The 23517-nt window shown below is 47.6% G+C and overlaps 1 protein-coding gene and 1 long non-coding RNA gene across 39 annotated transcripts in view; one reads left to right on the forward strand and one right to left on the reverse strand.

Annotated features, from left to right (window-relative positions):
* Positions 1-23517, reverse strand: part of LOC134483051 (uncharacterized) — a 60482-nt gene that overhangs the window by 11795 nt on the left and 25170 nt on the right. The gene's annotated exons all lie outside the window — the stretch shown is intronic.
* Positions 396-21816, forward strand: Mro (maestro). 38 transcript variants are annotated; one of them, XM_087593154.1, is made up of 9 exons: positions 396-514; positions 4809-4960; positions 10792-10919; positions 11579-11678; positions 13963-14109; positions 15395-15577; positions 19495-19650; positions 20243-20350; positions 20637-21458. In XM_087593154.1, the coding sequence occupies exons 3-9, from the start codon at positions 10810-10812 to the stop codon at positions 20688-20690; spliced, it is 858 nt and encodes a 285-aa protein (XP_087449280.1). In that variant the 5' UTR covers positions 396-514; positions 4809-4960; positions 10792-10809; the 3' UTR covers positions 20691-21458.

Here is a 23517-nt window from a genome sequence, read left to right on the forward strand (position 1 = left end):
TTCACTAACTTTGAGCTTTTGTGGGGATCCCCTACCCACACTGTCTTTACTTCCCAACATGTCACGTGGGCAGAGAATAATCCCCCTTCCCAACTCCCAAGGCTGGAAGGTCAAAACCACCTAATAAGAACACGTTGGGACAGTAAAGGCAGAGGGGAATCTGCATGGGGACACCGAGGTGGTTAGCCCTCTGCTGTTGGGGACCCACAGAGAAGCACAGCAGTCTGCAGCCAGCTCGAGCAGCAAGAAACCCACACCGTGAGAGTGGTCGGAGTTTGCAGGGCAGTGTACTGTGTCTCCAGCAATTAGCAGGGGCCGAGTCTACAAGAGGCCCTATTGTGCACCGCTCTAATCAGCCCACTGTGTCATCTTCAAGGACGAAATACAGCTCACTGTAGATTATGGGTTTTCTTGAAGGATAGCAGCATTCTCAGAGTTAGCTGTACTCGACAGTCATCAAGATGAGCCCAGAGGGAAAAGGCAGACGCCCTGGGCTCCTCATTGCATAGCTCAGGTAAGGTGGTTCAGACCAGTTCCTGGATCCCGCTTGTTCAATTCAATTTGTGGTACGACACAGGCTGCTGACCTGTATGAATTTAAGCGGGACTAGCAAAAACAACTGTGTAAGCTCATAGTTACTTCTGGGAATAGGACTAGTGGCAATGCTATGGGAAAAAGAAGCTAGAACTCTTCCCTTCTCCCTCCCTCCTTCCCTTCCTTCCTTCCCTCTCTTCCTTCCTTCTCTCCTTCCTCCTTCCCTCTCTTTCTTCCTTCTCTCCTTCCTCCTTCCCTCTCTTCCTTCCTTCTCTCCTTCCTTCTACCCTCTCTGCTAGTACTGGGATCAAACCCAGGGTTTCAAGCATGTCAGGTAAGCGCCCTACCACTTAAGCTACATCCCCAATACTCTCTTTTTAAACCTGTTATTTATGTTTTTTATATGCTGGCTTTATTCCCGGGCCCCTTGTTCCTTCTGGGATTACCTTTTTCTCCTCTTCTAGTTCAGGAGTAGCTTGTCCCTTTCCAGGGAAGATCATCTCAGTGAAGCAGTAAAGTCCACATGTAGGAGGACTGTGGCCACAAGCTCTGTAAGGACAGTGCGCACAGTAGGGGCTTTGTTCACCTGGATGTGCTCAGTGGCTGAAGATCTCTAGTAGCTGGGCATGATGAATTCCAGGTCAGCCTCTGTCTTGGGGGTGGAGTGGGCGAGCATCTCCAGGAAACCTGTGAGACCACTGTTGCTCCAACGACTAAATGCTTGTTTGGGCTTCTGGAGCACCGGGTTCTGTGCCAGCCCGGCTGCTGGGTCTGGTGCACCCCTCCAGGGTATCGGGATGACAGAAAGCACATATGCTGGATTGCTAGATACGAATAATTCAAGGCTCCGGCAGTTCCCCGTGTCCTTAGGGGACACGATTTGAATTTCTTGGTTCTTATGACAGCGTGGGTTTTCCTGGGTCAAAGGAGACAACAACGGAAGGGCTGGGCGTCACTAACAATGGCCACCAAGCAAGAGAGGCGAGAAAGCAGTAGGAAGGAGAGAGGTCAAGAACACAGCAGAAAGCTGCTCTCGGTTCAGTTTATAGAACTCTATCTGCCAGAGACCGGGGCCATAAAAGACTCCTGTGTCGTGGGCCACGGCACATTGGAAGCCGAGGATGAGCCCAGTGCGTCCATCTGTAGCCTGCATTCACCCCCTGTTGGAAGCAATATGACCTCCACTTTCTCACTAAGCACACTTACATAGGCCCGTGGGAGGTGACAGGGGCACATTCGAGAAGACCTTCCCAAGGACGTTCACTTGCTGCAGGTGGCCCTGACATTAATCCAGGCAGCTGAGGAGCATGGAGCCTGCCCTTTAGTCACCTGACGGGGGCGGGCAGTATTAATGGGCTCCAGCTCTGGCCCGCTTTTCTCTCCATGGCGCCCTCTGTCAGGTCAGTCCAGACGCACGAGGTCTTCCTTTAACAGTGGGTTTTTCTGAGGGGCTGCCCTTTGCCTTTTGTAGCTTCCGTGGCACTTCCCCCTTGTGATTGACAGGGACTTTAGGCCATCTTCAGTCCTCTCCTGGTGGGTTTTCAGGGGCAAGGTGAGTATTGGCTTTGCCTGCTGACCATGTGGTACTAGAAAATCAGACAAACACTCGATGAATGAACTGTGCATGAAGGAAAACGCGGGCAAGTGTTCTGCCCTCGCCCTTTTCCTCTGTTTAGGAGTAAAAATCTTTGACGAGGCTTGGCACAGCTTTTCCTGAAAGAAGAGGAGACGCAGGAAACCTGAGTCCCTCCTTTCAGACACGTTTTGGGTTGGACACTGCACTCTCAAGGAGGAAGCACTTCCTGTCAGTGCTGAACTAAAGAGAAGCCATTTTTTTTTTTAAAAAAAAAGATTTACTTTTTTATTATATATAAGTACAGTGTAGCTGTCCTCAGACACACCAGAAGAGGGCATCAGATCTCATTACAGATGGTTGTGAGCCACCATGTGGTTGTTGGGGTTTGAACTCAGAACCTCTGGAAGAGCAGTCAGTGCTTTTAACCACCGAGGTGTCTCTCCAGCCCAAGAAAAGCCCCTTTGAAGGGTCGTTTGTCTCCTGATTTCACAAGTCTAAATGGAAAGTGAGCATCCTACAATCGATTTGCTTTGCTTTTTTTTTTTTTTTTTTTCCTTCAGTAACAGCAGGAGAAAAAATTACTTTCGGGGCTGGTACCACCTGTGTGTCTCCGACGAAATGAAAATGTCAGTGGAGAATAAAAATAGAGCCATCAAATAATTAAGCAATTACAGTGTGCTATTTTTTTTAAGGACAGCATGTTATCTGCATGTCAGTATGTGACAATCAAGATTTTAGAGAGGCTTCTCTAATTCCCAGAATCCTACCGGTGGCCTTGGGTTCCCTTGGGACACTGTGTCTCGATAAAGAGTCTTTAGAGGTTGGCACACAGTGTGCTGGGAACCCTCTGGGGTACTACTCATACCCATGCCCTTGTGACCACTGAATTCAGGTGACGGGGTGAGCATCTGCGGGTATCTGCAGGCTTCCAGTGATGGCTTTAGTTTCAGCCCTGATTCCCCTTGTGGCTTTAAGCAGGCGAAGGAGCAGTGCAGATAAGGTTTCCCATTTGGCAACAGAGAGGACTTTATACTCTATCAAATATATTTAAATGCGGATTATTAATAGGGTAGCGGCTGGGGCTGGAGGCATGGCACAGTGGAGGAGGGCTCCTTGATCATGCGCAGAAACACCGCTCTTGTGTCTAAGTCCATATGGGCGGCGGGGGGTGTAAACTTCGTTTCCTGTCTGCAATCTGCAGTCACACTGCCCAGCACACGCCTCTCTCCACTGGCTTCCTCTGCCCCCCCCCCAGCATAATCCTGTTCAGTTTGGGGTCAGTTATAGCACTCATCTTCAGTACCTGGATGATGCCTTTAAAATCTACCCCTATTCTTGCAGATTTCACTGAAAAGATTGAAGCCAGTTTGGAAGATCTGAACTTGCAAATCCACAGGAGTCACGTAGTTCCTTTATTCCTGTGTCTGCTCCTCAGTTCAGGCAAATGGAGAGACATCGCTCTGCTCCCCAGAGGAACCCTCACAACCATACCATCCATAAGTTCCTTTAAATCTTCCTGTGCTTTTTCTGTCCTTACCCTCTTGAAATTGCAAAGGTCGACCGTGGTCCTCTCAGAGCCCAGTCCAAAGAGGGTTTTATTTGATCTTCACTTTTCTTTACCCATCTACTTAGCTCCTAATGGATTTTCTAAACTGGCACTTTGCATGACAGCATCCTGACTGGGGGTCCAAAGTAACATTAGCTTGCCTGTTGAGGAACTCCTGCTCCTAACTATAAAACTGAGGATACCCTTGGTTTTGGTGTCCAAATTAAATGGGATAGTTACAACTAATGTAACTGTGGCATGAGAAAGTATTCATGAATGCTACCTGTTAACATAACAGGCTCTGAAAGGAGAAACGACTCTGAGGGAGACTCCGAAAGGCCAAAGTAGCAAAAGCCTTGTTATTCAGTTTTTTTTCTTTGTTTGTATTTATTGATTTCATGTGTGTGGGTACACTATAAATGTCTTCAAGAGGGCATCGGATTCCATTACAGATGGTTGTGAGCCACCATGTGGTTGCTGGGATTTGAACTCAGGACCTCTGGAAGAGCAGTCAGTGCTCTTAACCGCTGAGCCGTCTCTCCAGTTTTTAACTAATGCATTAAGTTGCTCAGCGTTTGAATCGCTCCTTTCCGGATATACAGCACGTGTTGAACTGGAACCGGTGTTAGCAGTTAAAATACTTGTTAGTGCGACAGTCAGTCACAATGGGCTGCTTGGCATAGGGACAAAGTACAGTTCTTAGATTAAACGCTGAGTTTAGATTAAATGCTGCTCTCTAACAGGATTATGTGGGGGAGAGGAGGCCAGAGCCCTGGAAGCCTTGACTGGAATGATGGCGCCATCTACTGGCACCACGGGGAAATGACGCCGGGCAGCGCGTGTCTTGGCAAGGGTGAAGTCCTCAGAATTGTCGTTCTTTCTGGAGAAAGTGTGCAAGAGTCCGGACTGGAGGAATTAGTAAGGGGCAGGAACAGCAAGCAGCAGGCAGGAGACACCTCGGCAGTCTGGAGCGCAAAGGCGCAGCATCTTGGGCGGAGGAAGGACAACCTTGTGGGTGTCATTGGAGGGCAGTTCCCTCCCCCACCTCACCACCTCGTACTGGCGGATCCTCCCTCTCTTTGATTTGTCTCGCTTTCCTATGCTCTGCTGGCTCCAAATTCCGAGAGGACCTTCTGGCTTCTCTTTTTGTAGGTAAGGAAACCAGGGCTGGGAAAATCTCGCTGACTCACCACATTTGGAGGCCAATCCCGAATCGGTGGAACAACGCGCCTCCCGAGAGACCCAGGACTAGCCTCCAGCCCCGAAACAGCGGTTCTTCACGTGACAGTCACCCCAGGAGCCAGGTAAGGGGACGAGAGGCTGGGCAGCCCGGACTGAGCAGAAGTGCAGGTGCCCGGTTCCCACATCCAGCCTGGAATGTGCTCTGACCACCGGCATTTGGAGGGAATTGAATCCCAAGAATTTTGCTATCTTGTGATGTTTCCTTTGGAAGATGGGACAGGGCAACAACTGACCTGGAAGCCATTTGTTACTTTTTTTTTTCTATTAGTAAACTGTATCAAAAGGTCAGTCGGGGGCTGGAGAGATGGCTCAGCGGTTAAGAGCACCCCACTGCTCTTCCAGAGGTCCTGAGTTCAAATCCCAGCAACCACATGGTGGCTCACAACCATCTGTAAAAAAAAAAAAAAAAAAAAAGAGTCCGCTCGCTTGGTCAGCACCCAGGGAGTTGTCTAGTAGTTTTCAGGGCCCATGAAAAGCGCGTACAGACTGGACCTAGCTATGACCCCCCAGTACCTGAGGGAGGGTGGGGCAGAAGGACCGCAAGTCCCAGGGCAGTTTAGACCTTAAAAAGGTTTTTTTGCTTTTGTTTGCGGTTTTTGTTTTTGTTTGTTTGTTTTTGTTTTTGTTTTTTCCGGAGCTGGGGACCGAACCCAGGGCCTTGCGCTTGCTAGGCAAGCGCTCTACCGCTGAGCTAAATCCCCAACCCCGCGTTTTGTTTTTAAGAAGAAAAAACAAACCGAGTGGCGGGTTCAGAATTTTGGATTCCGTTGGTGTTTGTCTTTGGCTGCGTTATTATCTTAAACTCCAGGATTTTTTTTTTCTCTAAAAGGAAGATAAAGAAAACTACCTGTTTCATTAAGAAAATGTGAGATTAAGTGAAATATGATAAAAAGTTCTTTTATTTGAACTGCGGGGCTGGATTTACTTAATAAAGAGGTTAGTTAAAGTAGAAACTCAGGAAAGTTAGCATTTCCCAACTTCTCCTGAAGTTCAACTACTACTAATTCAGGACATGGCCTTTTCTTTGAATTTTAATCTACTAGTTGGCTTTTTGAGTCGTTTCCTCATTGCACGTGTAATGTCATGTTGTTTTTAGTTTTGGTTTGTTTTACTCTAGCAAGCATGTAGAGGCACTTGCGAAGCTACCTGCCACCTCGTTTTGAAACCATGATTTTCCTCAAACATTCTCCGTCCGCACACCTAATATTTGAGCGGCCGTTTCCCATTGTAAAGTCCTTTCAGCTTCTAACTTTGCTTTCAGAGAAATGACGTCCTTTCCCTGTACAGATGTTTGATCCCCCGAGGGGCAAGTAGCCTAATTAACTCCGCAGTTGCAGTAACGGGGTGCAGCTGTGAATGGCTTCTTGAGAAGCGTTCTCCCACCGTAGAGCAGGGGAAGTGTGAGTAACCACTGCTGTGGGTGACAGTGTTTGCACGGGGCCCAGAGAATCACAGCCCAAGTTAAACAGGGGACAGCAACCGCAGCTCTTCCTGCCCCAAGTTTAAAACTGAATGCCTGACCCGGTGCCTCATGTACTGCTGTTAGCTATCCATGTTATTACGAAAGCTAATGAGGTCAGAGTTCAAAGGGTAGTTTGTAATCTAGCCACTTTTTTTTCCCTCTTCTGTCTACAGATGAGGAAAACTACAACTGTTTGTAATCTGGGTCTCTATAATACGCCTCGTGGCTTCATTACGTGGAGGGATGGTTGTGAGCTAATATTTGAGTCTGAGGGACTTATGTTTGTGAAGGCATCTGGGTGTTAAAACACAGCTTAAAAAGCCTCCAGTACCCCTGACCTGTGGCTTTTTTCTAGGACCAGGTAGAACCGTGACATGCTGATGGCCTTGGGGACAGTAAAAACCTTGAGCTGGGGCACAGGTCCAGAGGTGGAGAGATGAATTAAGCAGTGTGTAAAGGGAGCAAACAAGGGTCTGTCAGACTTCTTGCCTTCAGCTTGAGGTGAAACTTCAGGACTCTCCTCCTCCTCCTCCTCCTCTTCCTCCTCCTCCTCCTCCTCTTCTTCCTCTTCCTCTTCTTCTTCTTCTTCCTCCTCCTCCTCTTCTTCCTCCTCCTCCTCCTCCTTCTCTTCCTCCTCCGCCTCAGCCCCTTAGCCTGGGTCTCATTAAGCACACTAGGAAAGCCGACTTCTAACAGGAAATGGCTGTTCAGAGCCAAGTGACCAGGACTCGGTGTTCTGAATTCGTCCGTAGTTGGTTTGCCGTGCTCCTCCCAGTCAGCCTGTGTTGTCACAGGTGGAGAAGATTCTTCAGCTTTGATAGGATGGGTGGAAGGGTCACAGCTGTTGGAAGGAAGCTGGAGGTGTTGAGGGCCTGTGCAGGGCGGGAGCTGCTAATACTAGAGACTGTTGTGATCCTTTAACTCCAAGTTTCCTTTCCTTATCTACTTATTTTTATTTTTCGAGGAAAGGTCTTTCTTCTAAAGCCTACAGCTCTTGGGGACAGCGCCACCCTTCTGCTTTTGCTCCCTGAAAGCTTCGAGTGCGCCTGGGCCCCACCACGCCCGCGCTTGCTTGTTCTTATTCTTTTGATTCGTTTCTACTTCCTTTTATATTGAGATAGAGTCTCTCCATGTAGCCCAGGTTGGTGCCTTAGAGCTCATTATGTAGCCCAGGCTGTCCTCCCGCCTCTGCTTCCTGAATGCCAGGATTGCAGGTGTTGTTTTTGCTTTTCTGTTTTTTTGAAAGGAAATTTTTAAAAAAATATATTATTTATTGAATGTATATGAGTGCACTGTAGCTGTCCTCAGACGCAGCAGAAGAGGGCATCGGATCCCATTACAGATGGTTGTGAGCCACCATGTGGTTGCTGGGAATTGAACTCAGGACCTCTGGAAGAGCAGTCAGCGCTCTTAACCACTGAGCCATCGCTCTAGCCCTGAAAGGAAATTTTAATAATGGCATTCTGGTTGGATGTGACGGCTCATACCAGTAATCCCAGCACCAAGGAAACTGAGGCAGGGGAATGTCAGGTTTGAAGCAGGCTTGTGCTACATAGACATAGGCCAGTGGTAGATACTTGTCTAGCGTGTGCAAAGCCTTGCCCGTGGTCTCCAGTCCTGGAGGAAAAACAGCATCCGAGAAGTCAGGATCTCTGCGTGCTAGGATCAGGCTTTACCACTGGCGCTCATCTGATCTCCACAGTTATCTTCATTCACGTCTGTTGCTAAGAACAGAGCACCAGAAACTGAATAAGTCACAGAGAGGTTTGGACTCGCAGTTCAGGTCCAAAGGTAAAGGACCCCATCGGTGGGTGGTTTTCTTGCTGACAGAGTCCTGAAGTGTTGTAGAACATCCCCTGGTGAGAGTTCAGTCCAACCGAGCTGGACTGTACAACAGACTCATGTTTGTGGTAGCATTAACCTTTTGGCCCTTTAATCACATGAGTGGATGAGTCTACAGTGAGGGCAGAGCCTGAGCTGGTTCTTACAGGTTCTGCCTTAGTCGTTCGTCGTGAGCATTCAACTTCAGTGTGAGTCTGGAAGGGTTACACCGAATCCAAGCCACAGCAACTGTGAACTTTGATGTACTCCGCAAACACATGCTGAAATTTTTTATTTATAAATACCAACTTTCTCCTCTCTCAAACAGGCTTCTTCTGTGACTTCTGGCCTCTTTCCTAAGGGACGGCCTCAGCTCCATGGGGTGTGCCAATCTTGGGGTTAATTTCTAGTTCAGAGACACCTATACACCAGTATGTGTGTTTAGCCGTACCAAAAGTCTTATACAAAAAGTGTAACATTCAGGCCCTTGGCTCCCTGAGATTCTGGTCCAGCTATTGTGCAGTGGACTTGGAGTCTGACAAGTCCTAGGGGGTGCTCACATTGAAGGCTCCCTTAGTTATGTGGAAAACACGTCCGAAACATGTCCGAGTTTGCATTTATAGTTAAGATAAGCTCCGGAAGGCAGCCTGTCAGCTGACAAGAGATAACAGCCTGGGTCTTGTGAGGGGTAGCAGAGACCTGGAGAAGTTTGGCTAGAATAAGCTGTCAGGTAGAGAAGGGGCCCATGTGAGAGTCTCTAATCACAGGTGCAGTGTCTTCTTGGAGAAGCCACTCAAAGTCCCTTCATTTTTGCCCTGATTTGTGGAATGTTCTATGGCTTTGAATTCTAGCCCTGCCTAATAGAACCAGGCTTGCTGCTTGGTGTCCGAAGCTAGGGGAAGCTCCCCTAGCTGGCTAGCATCCTTTTGTGGCTTTGTTAATCTTGCAGAAGAAGTTGAGCCTAGGAAACAAGGAACAGCTTGTTTTCTTGCCCAATGAAGAGTAGCTCCAGGCATGACTAACTTTGCCAAGGAACACAGCCGCCAACTGCCTTACAATGAGGCACATGGCCCTCCTCAGTGAGCAGGCTCCAGCCTATCAGACTTGTGCTTCTTAAAGCAACAGGAGCTGTCCTCAGGGGATCTGTCAAACTCTAATCCAGAGAGTTCCACCCAAGAAGTAGCAGGTTCTATTTGAACATCAAGTGACCCGAAGGAAGCCCCGGAAGCAACCACACACTTTCTTTCGTTGCAAATGTTTTCTGTTTTGCCTCAGTGTGAGTTTATAAGTCCTTTATCCTGGAGGGGACTGCCTTTCAATGCTGTGGTTTCTTTCTTGTATTAAGGTGGTTCTCAAGTGTGGTCCCGAGGCCAACTGTAGCTCGGTGCCTCCCGGGAAGTACTGGAAATACAGGTTACTTGGTTGCCCGCCTGTTCCAATGTGCAAAATCAGAAACTCTGAGGATAAGGCCTGGAGTGTGTGTTTCAATATGCTCGCCCTGGTGGTTCTGACGCATGCTCAAGTATGAGAACCACTGGACAACCTGAAATCCCATGGGGGTGCCTCCAGTTCAACAGAGGGGCTTTCAGTCAGTCAGGCGACTGATGCAAAGAGAGACTGACTACTGTGTGTGTGTGTGTGTGTGTGTGTGTGTGTGTGTGTGTCTGCAAGAGGAGGCCAGAAATTGGCATTAAGTGTCTTCCTCAGCTGCTCTCTATTTTTTTTGAGACACTTTTTTAAAAAAGGATTTATTTATCTATATGCGTACACTGTAGCTGTCTTCAGACACACCAGAAGAGGGCATTAGATTCCATTACTCCAATTACAGATAGCTGTGAGCCACCATGCGGTTGCTGGGAATTGAACTCAGGACCTCTGGAAGAGCAGTCTACACTCTTAACCACTGAGCCAGCCCTCCGGCCTGAGACACTTTTTTTTTTTTAACTGAACCTGGAACTCACCAATTTGGTTAACCTGTTGGCTAGCGATCCTCTTCTCTCTGCCTCCCACCGCTGGGATCACAGGGCTGTTCTGCCATGCCTGGCTTTTTCGTGGGGGCTGGAATGGGACTCTGGTTCTCGTCTTATACAGCAAGCACCCTTTACCGACTGAGCCATCTCCTAAGCCCCATTTTTTTGTTGTTTGGTTTTAGTTCCCATCACAGGGGTGCAGGGACATCTGCTGACCAGTGAGAAAGGAGAAATAGGGTCCAGGGGCTAGAGAGTAATGAGGCGTTTTTGTTCATTTAACAGTTTTTTTTTTTTGACAAGTTCATGAATAAACACAGCATCTATTTCACTTCTTCCCTCCCTCCAACTCTTGCCCACTCTCCTCCCAAACTCATACTGTCTTTTTTGTTATATGTATGTGTATATATGTGTGTGTGTGTGTGTGTGTGTATTGTGTGTACATGCACACACACACACACACTTGCACGCGCGCGCGCACAACCTACTGAATCCATTTAGCATGTTCATGTATATGTGTCTGGGGCTGACAACTTGGGTTGGACAACCCATTGAGAATACATCTCTGGAGGAAATGGCTTCTCTCTTTGCTGCAATCGGGCACCTCCCCGTAAGTACAAGATGCATTTTCATGACTTCCTAGGGCCATCTGACCGCGAAAATGTGCTCAAAAACAAAGATGACGGAGAAGACAAATCCCCACCCACCTCTACGCCCCACCGAATCAGCTGCTCTGATGCGTGGCTGCCTAAGAGGGCTGGAATCTGTCAGGTGGGGATATTTTCCAATTGGCTCTGGGCTCCTTGACTTCAGGAAACTCCTCAGACCCAAGCAAACCAGGACAGGTGTCTGGTCACTGGTTCAGTGACTGGCTATTTGTGTGGCCAACTTTTAAAAAAAATGGTTGATGCCAAGGCCACTTCCAGAGATGTCAACAACCTTGACCTGGGGCAGCCAGGGCATTGGGTTTTAGAAATGCTGTAGGTGATTCTGACATCTCCAGGGATGAGAACCACCTGCAGACACTCGTGGGACAATTCTGTTAAACTGCAGAATGCTCAGAGGCCATAGCCACTAAGGAAGCACCATCCATGCCTCACACCGTATTCAAACAGGTAGCTCATAACGCACGCCTGGAGCCGAGGGTGGCGGTGCATAGCTCTGATTCTGGCACTCAGAATGCAGAGACAGGAGGATTGCTGGGAGTGTGAGGTCAGCTGCTGCTCCCCTCAGTCTGTCTCGCTGAGCTTTCTGACCTTGACCTGCGACTCCTAGCTCCTCAGCAAGGTGGAAGGCTCCCACCGTCTTTGCCGTCTTCCCCAGTAGGGTGCATTCTGCACAGTGACCAGCAAGGCTGACTGACAGACACCTCAGAGGACCATCTGGGGTCGTCTCATGACGTATTGTCCCACTCTTTCCTTTCCTTTTAGTTTCATGGAACAAATGCAGAGAATCCCGAACCAGCCCCTCCCCACCCCTGCTTCTCAGTCCAAGAAGAGGAGGACACCACTGTCATCTTTCTTTTCCAAGGTCAGACATGAGGTCCCTTCCCAGTCGCCACTGTGTAAGGTGTGAGCCTGCTATCTCTGTAGTTAGAACTGCTCTGCCCCGGGTCCTTCCGGAAGCCGTGTGATGACAGTTTTTGTCAGCAGGGATAGAGGATGCCTGTGGGAAGATGAGAAGTTTGCTGCTAACTCAAAAATTAGAAAAACACAACACAACAAGAACGGTGACAAGTGCTCAGAAATAGCAATGACACTGGAGAGTTACAATGTCTCATGCCCAGTGCTGAGCCGACGGCCACATCCGAACCCTGCATCTGGACCTGCTTCCTAAAAATCGGAGCTAGCTTTTGTCTTTGATTCCCATTCTCTCTCTCTCTCTCTCTCTCTCTCTCTCTCTCTCTCTCTCTCGCTGTCGCTCTCGCTCTCGCTCTCTCTCTCGCTCTCGCTCTCGCTCTCTCTCTCCCCCCCCATGTGTCTTTGCGTGTGCATGTGAGTGCGGGTGTGTGTTTGTGTCCATTCCAATGTGAACACAGGTGCTCTCAAGTCATGATGCACACACAGAGGTCAGAAGACGACCTTTGATGTCTGTCTTACCTCCTACCTCCTTTGAGACAGGGGTTCTCTTCTCTTGGGATGCCCTCTTGCTACTCCCATCTTGTCACCAGGTAACTAGGATTATAGATAAGTGCTATTGTGCCTGTCTTTACGTGGGCCTTAAATTTAGGTCCCCATGGGTGCGTGGGAAGTGCTTTACCCACCGAGCCCTGTGCCCTTGGTGGGACCCTTCATCATCTGGGGTCTGACTCAGATGCAGGTTGCCTTTGTTCTGTGTCCTGAGGAACAGCAGGGCCTTGGCATTGGAGCCCATCGCTCACCAGGGAGGCAGCTAATCTGCTCAGCGGAGAGGTGGCCTACATATTGATCTAGTTTGGTTTTGGAAGTGTAGGATTTTGCATAAAAGCACAGTACTTCCCCATTGTGTTATTTCTTCTTCTTCTTCTTCTTCTTCTTCTTCTTCTTCTTCTTCTTCTTCTTCTTCTTCTTCTTCTTCTTCTTCTTCTTCCTCCTCCTCCTCCTCCTCCTCTTCCTCCTCCCCCCTCCTCCTCCCCCTCCTCCTCCTCCTGCTCCTCCTCCTCCTTCTCTTCTTCTTCATTGCTCATGCACGAATTCAAAAGTTGGAGCAAACTTCCAAAGTCCTGAAATGTTTGTAGCCGTGTAATTGATATTTGTTGAGATGTTGCAATTGACTCACATGTTTGTGAAGGGTTGAGGAAGGTGACCTCCGAGAAAGGTCTCTTAGAATTTGTCCCACTGCCGGATGGGGATGCAGGAACACTGGCCCGACGGCAGACGTATCGAGAGAGAATTGGAAGAGAGGAGCTGGATAAAGCAGGTATCGTACAAACGTTTTATTCAGCTACGAGTACAGCAGAGGAATGAGGATGGCTCAGAAGAGGAAGAGAGGCTGAGGAACTCTTCAGATAGGAGAAATTCCAGCACAGCATACACTGAGTCTCAAGGACAGTCCCCTTTCCTCTTAGCATTTGTTGCACAGTTCACTGCCACGTCTCTCTCTCCAGAATCACCAACCCACACAGCACCAGCCCTGTATTGTTTTCTGCATCTGCTTCTCCACTATGTAGACAAACAGATTTGCCAACAGAAGTAAGTCATCTTGAAAGGTTGGGGTATAGCTTAGTGATAAGGTGAGGGCTTAGTATGCAAAGCCAGGCTTTAATGACCTCTCTCTCTCTCTCTCTCTCTCTCTCTCTCTCTCTCTCTCTCTCTCTCCCACACACACACATGTACACACACACATGCATGCACACACACACATACACACACAGAAGTGAGAGTGATTGGGATTGAGTTCAGCATATGACTTTGAACCCTTTTGAACTGACATTCACTCTCTTTTTCCCCCTCTCATGTGTTCACTCTCTCTTCCACTCTCCCGTGTGTGTGTGTGTGTGTGTGTGTGTGTGTGTGTGTGTGTGTGTGCACCCCCGATGTCAACATCAGGTGTCTTCCTTGGTTACCTTGTACCCTAACTGGACTGGAGTTCATTAATTCTACTAGGCTATATGGTCAGTGAACTTTTCAGTCTTTCCTTCCTTCCTTCCTTCCTTCCTTCCTTCCTTCCTTCCTTCCTTCCTTCGTCTTCCCAGTGCTGAGATTTGATTTCCCAGTGATGCTGCTTACTGTGAGTGCTGAGGATTTGAACTCAGGTCTTCATGCTTGGCGAACAAGCACGTTAGCAACTGAGTCATCTCACCAGCCTCTGAATTAACACACTTTTGACCACCCAGGTCTCTTGGAAACTGAGGTTGCAGAAGCGGGAACCTTTGAAGAATCTGTTTTTCGTCTTGGCAGAAAGAGCCCGGGGTCCTAATCCTAGAAAGCGCCATCTAGCAATGAGAGGCCTGGGTATCTTGGCCCATGAAGCTCCTGACAAGGTAGGGGAGGTGGGATTCAGATAGCCTTCCCAAGACTCTAAGCGTGGAGTCCACACAGCTTGGGCACTCACTCCATGGACGCTGATGCTAACAAGCCACATGAACCATGAAACAGCAGTGTCAGTGCTCAGGGGCTGGGTCTAGAACTGCATCAGTTGCTCACATCTGGCAAGGCTGCAAACTGCTTTCACCAGACTGTGCCTCCCAGAAACCCAGAGGTCTTTTCCAAGAAAGACTCTTTGTAGAACGGGCTCTTCCAATGGTAGGACTGAGGTTTCTCCTTCCTTGCTGTCTGTCTGCTGGGGGCTATCCCTCCACCCCCATCCGGGTTCCCAGGATCCACACTCTCAAAACATGATAACTTGTTTCTTCAAGGTGTCTCTCACTCCTGTCTGCTCTACTGGAGTCTTATATAATGTAGCTTAGCAACCAGGAGAGACATCTGGTTACTTCTGTTGCATCCGGCTAGAAGCAAGACATTGTTTCTTCTTACACAGGAGAGGAACAAATCCTGTGAGGGCGAGACTCAGTCAAGGTCATCACTTGGGCTGGCGCCTCAGCTCTGTCAGCCTTGGGAAACAGATACAGTAGCACTGACTCAGGCGGATATCACTCTGAGAGTTTAAACAATCTTCTCATAATTCTTCTTTCATGAGAGACATTTTTCATGCCCCTTTCTTAGTGCCTGTGCACATTGATGCCATCTTGTGCCCTCACCATTAAAAAGACACCTAGCACTCTGAAGGTCCCTGGAATAGTCTTACTCTTGCTCTCCCTCTGCTCTTGAAGAATCTCCCATCTCCATTGTCCAGAGGCCTCATTCTTATTTGTCCTTTCTGTTCTTCTAAGATCAAGCTGGGCTCATGGCCTGGATTACTAGAAGCATTTATATTTGGCTGAGTTGGTGGAAGATTCAGAAGAAAGTGTGTGTATATGTATTATGCATTTATGTTTTAGTATATTATGCATATATATAATAAATTTTATTACATATTATACATATGAATGGCACGAACAGAGAGAACTGCTGTGAGGAGGAGGGGGTCAGCATAAGTAGTAGTGGGGGAAGGGATAATAGGGGGTAATTGGGGGATGAATATGAGGGAAAGACAATGATATATATGTCAATAAGACATAGAAGGCAACTTGGACTACTGGAAGATTAAGAGTGAAGGAATGTGAGTATGTGTACATGTGCGTGTATGTGTTTGTGTGTACATGTGTGCATATGTGTTCATGTATATGTATATGTGTGATTCTAAAACTCTTCTAACCTTGCTAGCAGGTGAGAAAGTATAAGAAAGTTATGCTTGACCTGCTGGTACACGGGCTGTATGATCCTGTGAGTTCCGAAGTCATTCATGAGAGTGTGAAGACGCTGACTATCATGTTGGGCAAGATCCAGGGCCAACGGCTGGGCTCCTTCTTCATAGACATCACCCTTCAGACCCGGACCCTATTGGATGATGTAAGTGAGAAGGGGCTGTGACATAGTCCTGGATTAGAATGAGAACCTCTGGGCCGGGGAGATGGCTCAGTGGTTAAGAGCGCTGACTGTTCTTCCAGAGGTCCTGAGTTCAAAGCCCAGCAACCACATAGTGGCTTGCAACCATCTGTAATGAGATCTGATGCCCTCTTCTGGTGTGTCTGAAGACAGCTACAGTGTACTTATATATAATAAATCTTTAAAAAATGCTAGCTCGAAAGAAAGGAAGAAAGAAAGAAAGAAAGAAAGAAAGGAAGAAGGAAAGAAAGAAAGAGAGAGAGAGAGAGAGAGAGAGAGAGAGAAAGAGAGAAATAAGAACTTCAAGCATGCCTTTAACCCCAAGCAGCAGAGGCAGGCTGAGCTCTATGATTTAGAGGTTTGCCTGGTGAGCTCCAGGACAGACAGGATTATATAAAAAGGCACAGAAACAAAAAGAAATGAGACCCATGGGTAGTGTTTCTCAGAAACAAGGACTATATTAGTCAGTAATTTATGAATACATTTTATTGAGAAGAGTTATGGGATAGGGGTTTTGGAGAGAATAGAAGATATATAGAATCCTGCCACTCTCCCTCGAGAAGTTCTCATTTCAATAGGAAAATGAATATATACATATATTCATTACTAGTATAGATACATTATATATACTATATACGTATACATACATATATGTATGTATTAGTGATAATGATGGTGGTAGTGGTGCTGATGCTGACCTGTACTTGGTATTCTCTTCTCCATAACAAGTTAGCATTTAGTGAGTCCTTCCTGTGTGTTGTTCACAACACCACACAATTGCCATGGATACATATGCAGTTGTGACAATAACCCCTTTCTGTAGGTTCTGCAATGATCCTTATTCAAAACGAGGAGACTGGGGAAAGATTAGGGCCTGCCCTCAGTTCACAGAGCCGCAATGCATCCTGAAAGCTACCATCTGACTGTGGCCCCTGCACTGTTAGCGGTAAGATAAAATGGGCCAACTGAGAAGCGCAACATTGTCTCAAAGTGAGGAGTCTTCTGTAACTGACTTGCTAACTGACAGTCAGCCTGCCAGTGCTATTCTCTGCCTTTATCAAAGGCAGCAGCTGTCAGACACACCTCAGACCTTTATTTATACCCAGAGCAATCTCTGCTGTCCCTCTCTTCCTAATTCCCTGTGTTGACACATAGTGTCTCCTCAAGCAAAAGGGAGAGACACTGAGTTTACAGAGTTTAGATTTCCCATCAGAGCTGCAGGCTCTCTTGTCAGGGGCCCTCCTTCCTCCACAGGGACAGATGTTAATATTTCATTGGAGATGGCATGGGATAGCCTGGGACTCAATATGTATAAACTTAACTTTTACACATTGTTGTCGTCAAGGCTTACTGCTTATTCTGCTAACTTGGGCCTAGTCCTAGAAGCTTCTAACCTCTGTGCAGTCTAATCTAGGCCTAGAGTGTTTTCGGTCTCTGAAATTCACAGCTGAATAGGCTCACCCTTTCACTCTGAGCTCTGGCTGGTTCACCTCAGCTGTTCTGGTTCAAACTCTGACTGACTGAATGTGGTTTTTCTCAGCCTCCTACTGAATTCCTCTGACCAGCCTCAGACCGACTTGGGAAATATCTTCTTACCTTCTGTCTCCTTCACATTCTCTGGCTTGTTCTGTCTTCACCTGTGTCTAGCTCATTCTCTCTCCGCAACTTGTCTCTCCATGAATGTTCTAGAAAAACTGCTCCCTTCCTCCTTCCTCTGTGTTGCTCTCTTAAGTAGCTTCCCGTTCCTCTCTCTTCTAGTGAGAGTTGGGCATATCCTATTCTGTTAAATCTTTCTCTGATTTGTGACTTTGTCTCCCACTCAATTAGACATCACTTTCAAACATGGCTGCTTCCGTCCACAAAGTAATTTTTCCCTCATTGTTTGGGATTGAAGGTGTATCCTAAGGGCATGTCTGTAGTTTAGCTAGAGGGATTGAAGATCTGTGCTAAGGACCAAGCCATACCACAACTAGAAACAAGTGTAAACAGCCAGAATACAGCAAATACAGAGGCGAATGCCAGCAGCAAACCACTGAACTGAGAATGGGACCCCCGTTGAAGGAATCAGAGAAAGAACTGGAAGAGCTTGAAGGAGCTCGAGACCCCTTATGAACAACAATGCCAAGCAACCAGATCTTCCAGGGACTAAGCTACTACCTAAAGACTATACATGGACTGACCCTGGACTCTGACCTCATAGGTAACAATGAATATTCTAGTAAGATCACCAGTGGAAGGGGAAGCCCTTGGTCCTACTAAGACTGAACCCCCAGTGAACGTGATTGTTGGGGGGAGGGTGGCAATGGGGGGAGGATGGGGAGGGGAACACCCATAAAGAAGGGGAGGGGGAGGGATTAAGGGGATGTTTGCCCGGAAACTGGGAAAGGGAATAACACTCGAAATGTAAACAAGAAATACTCAAGTTAATAAAAAAAAAAAAAAAAAAAGAAACAAGTGTAAATATCCTGTAACAAATATGTAGCCCAGGCTGGCCTTGACCTCATGCTCATCCTCTTGCCTCAGGTCCTCAGTACTGAATTACAGGCATGATAAAGTACCCTTGCCTATGTGTTTGCTGTTGAATGCAAATCTATCTTGTTTGAGAAGTGGTAGGAAGATGTTTATACCCTAGGATGTCAGCACAAATCTTAAGGACATATCCTTAAATACCTCTGGTACCACCTGAACTTCAGTTGAATTTTACTCAACTGCTTTGTAGATCCAGTTGCCTGTCATTTTTGTTTTTAGCACAATCCTTGGCTATGTAGAAAAGGAAATCACCACCACCACTACCACCACCACCACTACCACCACCACCACCACCATCACCATCACCACCACCATCACTACCACCATTGCCTGATGGCAGAATTTATGTGAGAGGTATACTCTGAACATGGCCAGCTTCAAGCCACGTTTGTTGGGACATGGGCCCCCAGTAGATGTTATTCACACTCTCGGGGGACAGTACCTAGCTTACGCATTTCTGCATGGAAGCCTCAGGGGAGGGTTTAGCTGGAACACATCTCACTAAATTTCAATTACATCGATTTAAACATGAATACACACTGAACGGGGCAATGCACCGAATGCCACCCCCAGGCAATTTACATGGGTCGCTTATGCTAAAATAGATTTTGACTATTTTGAAAAACCATCAGTGCTGTCTCATTCTGGATGAGTCTTTGTGACCCAGTTCTAGATGCTCCTTTTCTTTTGGAGAGGCCCACCCCCAGCCCTGTTCTCTTTGGTTTCCCTGGACAGGACCGAAAAGTGCTGATATAAAAAACAATCTGTGTACCAAGGTCAGGAGACCAGGTTGGCTTCCTTGGTGTGTCTGAAGGCAGAAATACAGACCGAATCATTTAGGTAGAAGACAAGAGGGTGACGGGGCTCTCAGTGAAGAGCTAAGAGATGAGAGAAGGGGCAGGGAGAGCTGCGAGAGTGTTGGGGGGAGGGGAGACACGGGATCTTTGTTTCCTCGATCAGTAGGAGAAGCTCAGACAGGAGGGAGAAGAGAGGTGGTGAATATGATGGGGGGTGAGGAAGAGGAGGGAGTGAGAGGGAGACAGGAGGAAGATAGAAAGGAAGAGAGGGAGAGAGACAGAGGAAGTGGGAGGGGGAGGGAAAGGAAAGGAGATAAAGAACTGAGAAATGAAAGCAGGAAATCTTTAGGAGATGGCAGGAAGCAGCTCCCAGACAGATGGAAAGGAAAGCCAGGGCGCTAAGGCCAGCAGTGTCTGTCCATTGAATAAGGAGACACAGGACCTTGGCAATGACGTCTACCCTTTAATGTACAACTCACGATGGCTGTGGTCCACTCTGATGGCGATCCAATGATGGAGACCTGGCTCTGTGTTCTTGTTGATGAAAACCCACAGGAGGATGACAGCGTGCGCTACTCAGCCTTTGTCCTCTTTGGGCAGTTGGCTGCATTTGCTGGGCGGAAATGGAAGAAGTTCTTCACCCACCAGGTCAACCAGACCCAAGATTCCCTCCTAAGCCATTTGCAGGACGAAAGCCCTCAGGTTGCCAAGGTGAGACTGGCATGCTTGTCTCACTTTGTGAGATCTCTGCTGTCCCTAGAGAGGGTGGTGGCAGCTTCGCTAAGTGGAGAAGCCATGTTCTGGGGTTCCTGTCACTTAGAATGGCCATCCATGCAGAGTTGGGCAAAGAGGCCTCTAATGTACAATCTCCCTCGCTTGCTCTTTGACCTGACTCTGCTTTAACCCAACTCCTGTCAATGTTAGATGGATAGGGAAGGCCAGGTTTCCAAAGGATCATGGGGCTGAGTGGGTGCTTCAAAACACTGGGTACGAAGAGTGCTACCAAACCACTTTGGGAGTGGGGCCTGGGGAGGGAGGTGATGTAATTTCTAGAAGGGGCTGTGACATGGCAAAGCTGCGCCCTCTGCCTGTGCCACAGACCAAGTCATGGCCGTTTCATGAGCAGAAGAACTCCTTTTAGACTCATTCGCAAATGACCTGAGGATTACTTTCCCAGCCTCAGCAGCCCTGACTGAAGATGGGCTGCATTCCTTTTGGATTGCCTGCCCGGCCTGGGGGGGGGGGTTCTAGAATTTTCTAATAGTTTAGGCCATTGGACAGCCATGTTATTGATTTCCCCCAGGCTTGCACAATGGCTGTTCAAGCCTGTGTTCCATACCTGAAACCCAGAAAGGAGCAGAGTTTCCAAAGTGAAGAAGACCAGAAGAACCGCAGGCTTTCCCGGCAACTGGTGGGTGAGCCAGGGCAGGAGAGAATTCTCCTGGGAGGGGGGGGTCCCTCACCTCCAGGCCCTGCAACAGCAGAAGTGGCCCAGTGCAGCAGAAAGTTACCTCCCACTACCCCCTCAAGTAGCCAGCATTGCAATTGCAAGATGCAAATGGCAGGCTGCCTAGAAGATGATCCCCAATATTGTTGTTGGCTCAGTTTGGGTCATTGCTGTTTCCACTCCTGCCTCTGCTCCCAGTATCCTGCATGGCAACCTCCCTCACACGTACTTTCCTAATTTCTAATTTCAGAGCCACTACCATCCAGAGATCCTGCTGTTCTTCTATGCCAATAAAATCCTGTAGGTCCAGAGCAGCAGAGAAAGCCCACGGGAGTGCCCTGCCCCGGCATGGAATTTCCCATCTGTCTCATAGGATACCTCTTTGACTCTCGAGTGATTGTAAGAGAAAAGAGGATGTCAGAGAGCAACTGAAAAAAAAATCACCCTGGAGTGCACGCAAAGTAAAATTCTATGCAAGTGTGTGCACATACATGCACATGACTGTGGAGGTCAGAGGACGACCTCACTGCTGTTCCTAAGGCGTCATCCATCTTTCCACTGAAACAGGATCTTTGACTGGCCTGGGGCTTGCAGGAGCTTAGACTAGGCTTGATAGCTAGTGAGCCAGCTCTGGGGTTATAACCACAGTCCATCGAACCAACCGTTTTTGACTGTGCCAAATTCAGGCCCTTATACCTACTTGTGCTGACTAAGCCGTCTCCCCAGCCCAGTAGATGCACACTTCCTTAAAACATTTAACATGCATGATGTCCCAATCCCTCCTTTCTCACTCCCTCTCTGCCAGGTGACACACATTTATAATATGTAACTTCTGAGGCTTGGGGGAACAATTGTTACCTTAAACATTTTTAAACTGTATTTGTTTTTGATAGTTTGCTATTTGCTACGGACCAGGAGACCAAGGAGCTGGCTTACAATGTGTCTTTAATTTCGGATGATCTTAAAATGTCATGGTCTTAAAATCGTCTTTAAAAAGAACAACAAGGAAAAGAAATATTGTTGAAAATCCACTGAATGATGATAAGTTACAGAATAAAAACAGTAACATTTACTGAGAATGCTTACAACTTATTTCGGTACTGTGGTGGTTTGGATGAGCGACCCTGCAGGCTTACGTATTTGAATGCTTGGTCCCTTCTTAGTGGAAGTGTTTAGGAGGGGTTAGAGGGTGTGTATATCACTGGAGATGGAATTTGAGACTTCAGAAGCCCAAGCAAGGCCCTGTCTGTCTGTCTGTCTGTCTGTCTGTCTGTCCGTCTCTTATTTTGCCTGCCTACTGTCTACAGATCAAGACGTAAAGCTCTCAGTTACTACTCTAGCACCATGCCTGTCTACTCCTACCATGATGATAATGAACTGGCCTTCTAAAACTCTAAGCCAGCCCCAATTAAACGCTTCCTTTTATAAGAGTTGCCTGGGTCATGGTGTCTCTTTGGAGCAATAGAATAGTAAGATTGGCACTAGTAACTTTTTGAAAATAACATTAATGCAACGACTGTATGTGACAGGTGCTATTGTTTATTTACTGGGAGTCATGGTGTGTGTGGAGGTCAGGTGACAACTTGAGGGGGTCAGTTCTCCCTTTCCACCATGTGGGTTCCAGGGATCTAACTCGGGTTGTCAAACCTGGCAGCAAGCACCTTTACATACTGAGCCATCCTGCTGGCCCCAGGGATAGTTTTCACTTCATGGATGAGAACACAGAGAAAATCAAGTAACTCACCCAAGATAAATAGTAGAACTAGAACTTAAATCCATGGGATCTGAGTTCTGGAACTGAAGCTCAATAATTCTACCTGTGGAAGAATTCCCCATGGTGAAAAATGTGACAAATAAAACTATGGGCACCACAAGCTGCTTCTGCTTTCCTATTCAACCAAGGTAACTTTTTTTCTCCTCTGCACACACTAAGCCCATACATTTAGAGTTCATTTCTAAAGTTCACTATACATCCATTCCAAGTCTACATTGAATTACTCGAACTCAGTCTATACTCTTAACAATTTCTTGACTAATGCACCGATGACCTGTTGTCACTTGAAGGGCCTCAGCGCTGGTAAAGAGTTGCATCCATGTGCAACAATGTGCCATGTAATGTGCACTCTTCAAGTCCTAGGTATTTGGGAGGATGAAGTGGAAAGGTCTCTTGAGGCATGAGTTCAAGACTAGCCTGGGTAACATATTAAGTCTCCTTCTTTTTTCCAAGAACAAATTTCTTAGTCCCTCCTTCCCACCAGCCTGCTCAGCCCCAGGCTTTTCCTCACGGCAGTTCGGAAACCCTCACTGTGCTCCATCACTCCTGGGACACTGCGTTCTGTTTAGGAACTGGAAAAATCAACAAGAACAGAGAACACAAGAGGTTATCAAAACATGGAGGGATCTGAAGAGCCCTTCTGAGAACTGAGAGACTCTGTCGCCAAGAAATGAAGCGATGACGGTGTTTGGAGTGTCCTGGGAGAGAAAGAATGTGGGCAGAGATGGCAGAAGTGATAGAAGGTACATAAAACAGTGGGGCTTTCTCCTTCCGAGCCTGTAGCTGGCGACAGCAGGCGTTCCAAACAGTGGCCTACACTGAACAGCAGGTGCCATGGCTCTTTCTTTCTCCAGATGCTGGCTTGCTAACGCTAGATTGCCAGACAGGTTTAGAGTCTGGTTCAGAGTTGTTCAGTGATCAGCAAGTGGCATGAGAAACTGAATATCTATGACGTTCAGAGACAGTGGAGACGGGACAGGGCCTGTGCGACTGCACGATGTGCAGTAGAGAAGACATTGTGGCTAACATCCCTGGGTTGATATTTGATGTTGCATTTCTATGGTAACCCAATGAATCCCGCTCCTCACAGCCATGCCCTGTGTGGACTCACTGCCCTCCAATGTAGGTTCCTATTGTGACATGCTTTGCCCGTCAGAATGTGGTGACAGTGTGTTGTGCCCACTCTGCAGTCCCTGACACCTTCCTTTTCCACTCTGGCAGGAGGCCAGCCTCTGCATAAATCTAATCACCACACACAAAGCTGAAAGACTGAGATCACCTTGGAGGAGAGAAGGAACCCAGCCCACAGCAGTGTCTGAGGTCCAGAGCAGGACCCTAGCTGAATGGTCCACACGGA

This window comes from Rattus norvegicus, chromosome 18 (genome assembly GCF_021556685.1).
Source record: "Rattus norvegicus strain SHRSP/BbbUtx chromosome 18, alternate assembly SHRSP_T2T, whole genome shotgun sequence".
Classification (NCBI taxonomy): domain Eukaryota; kingdom Metazoa; phylum Chordata; class Mammalia; order Rodentia; family Muridae; genus Rattus; species Rattus norvegicus.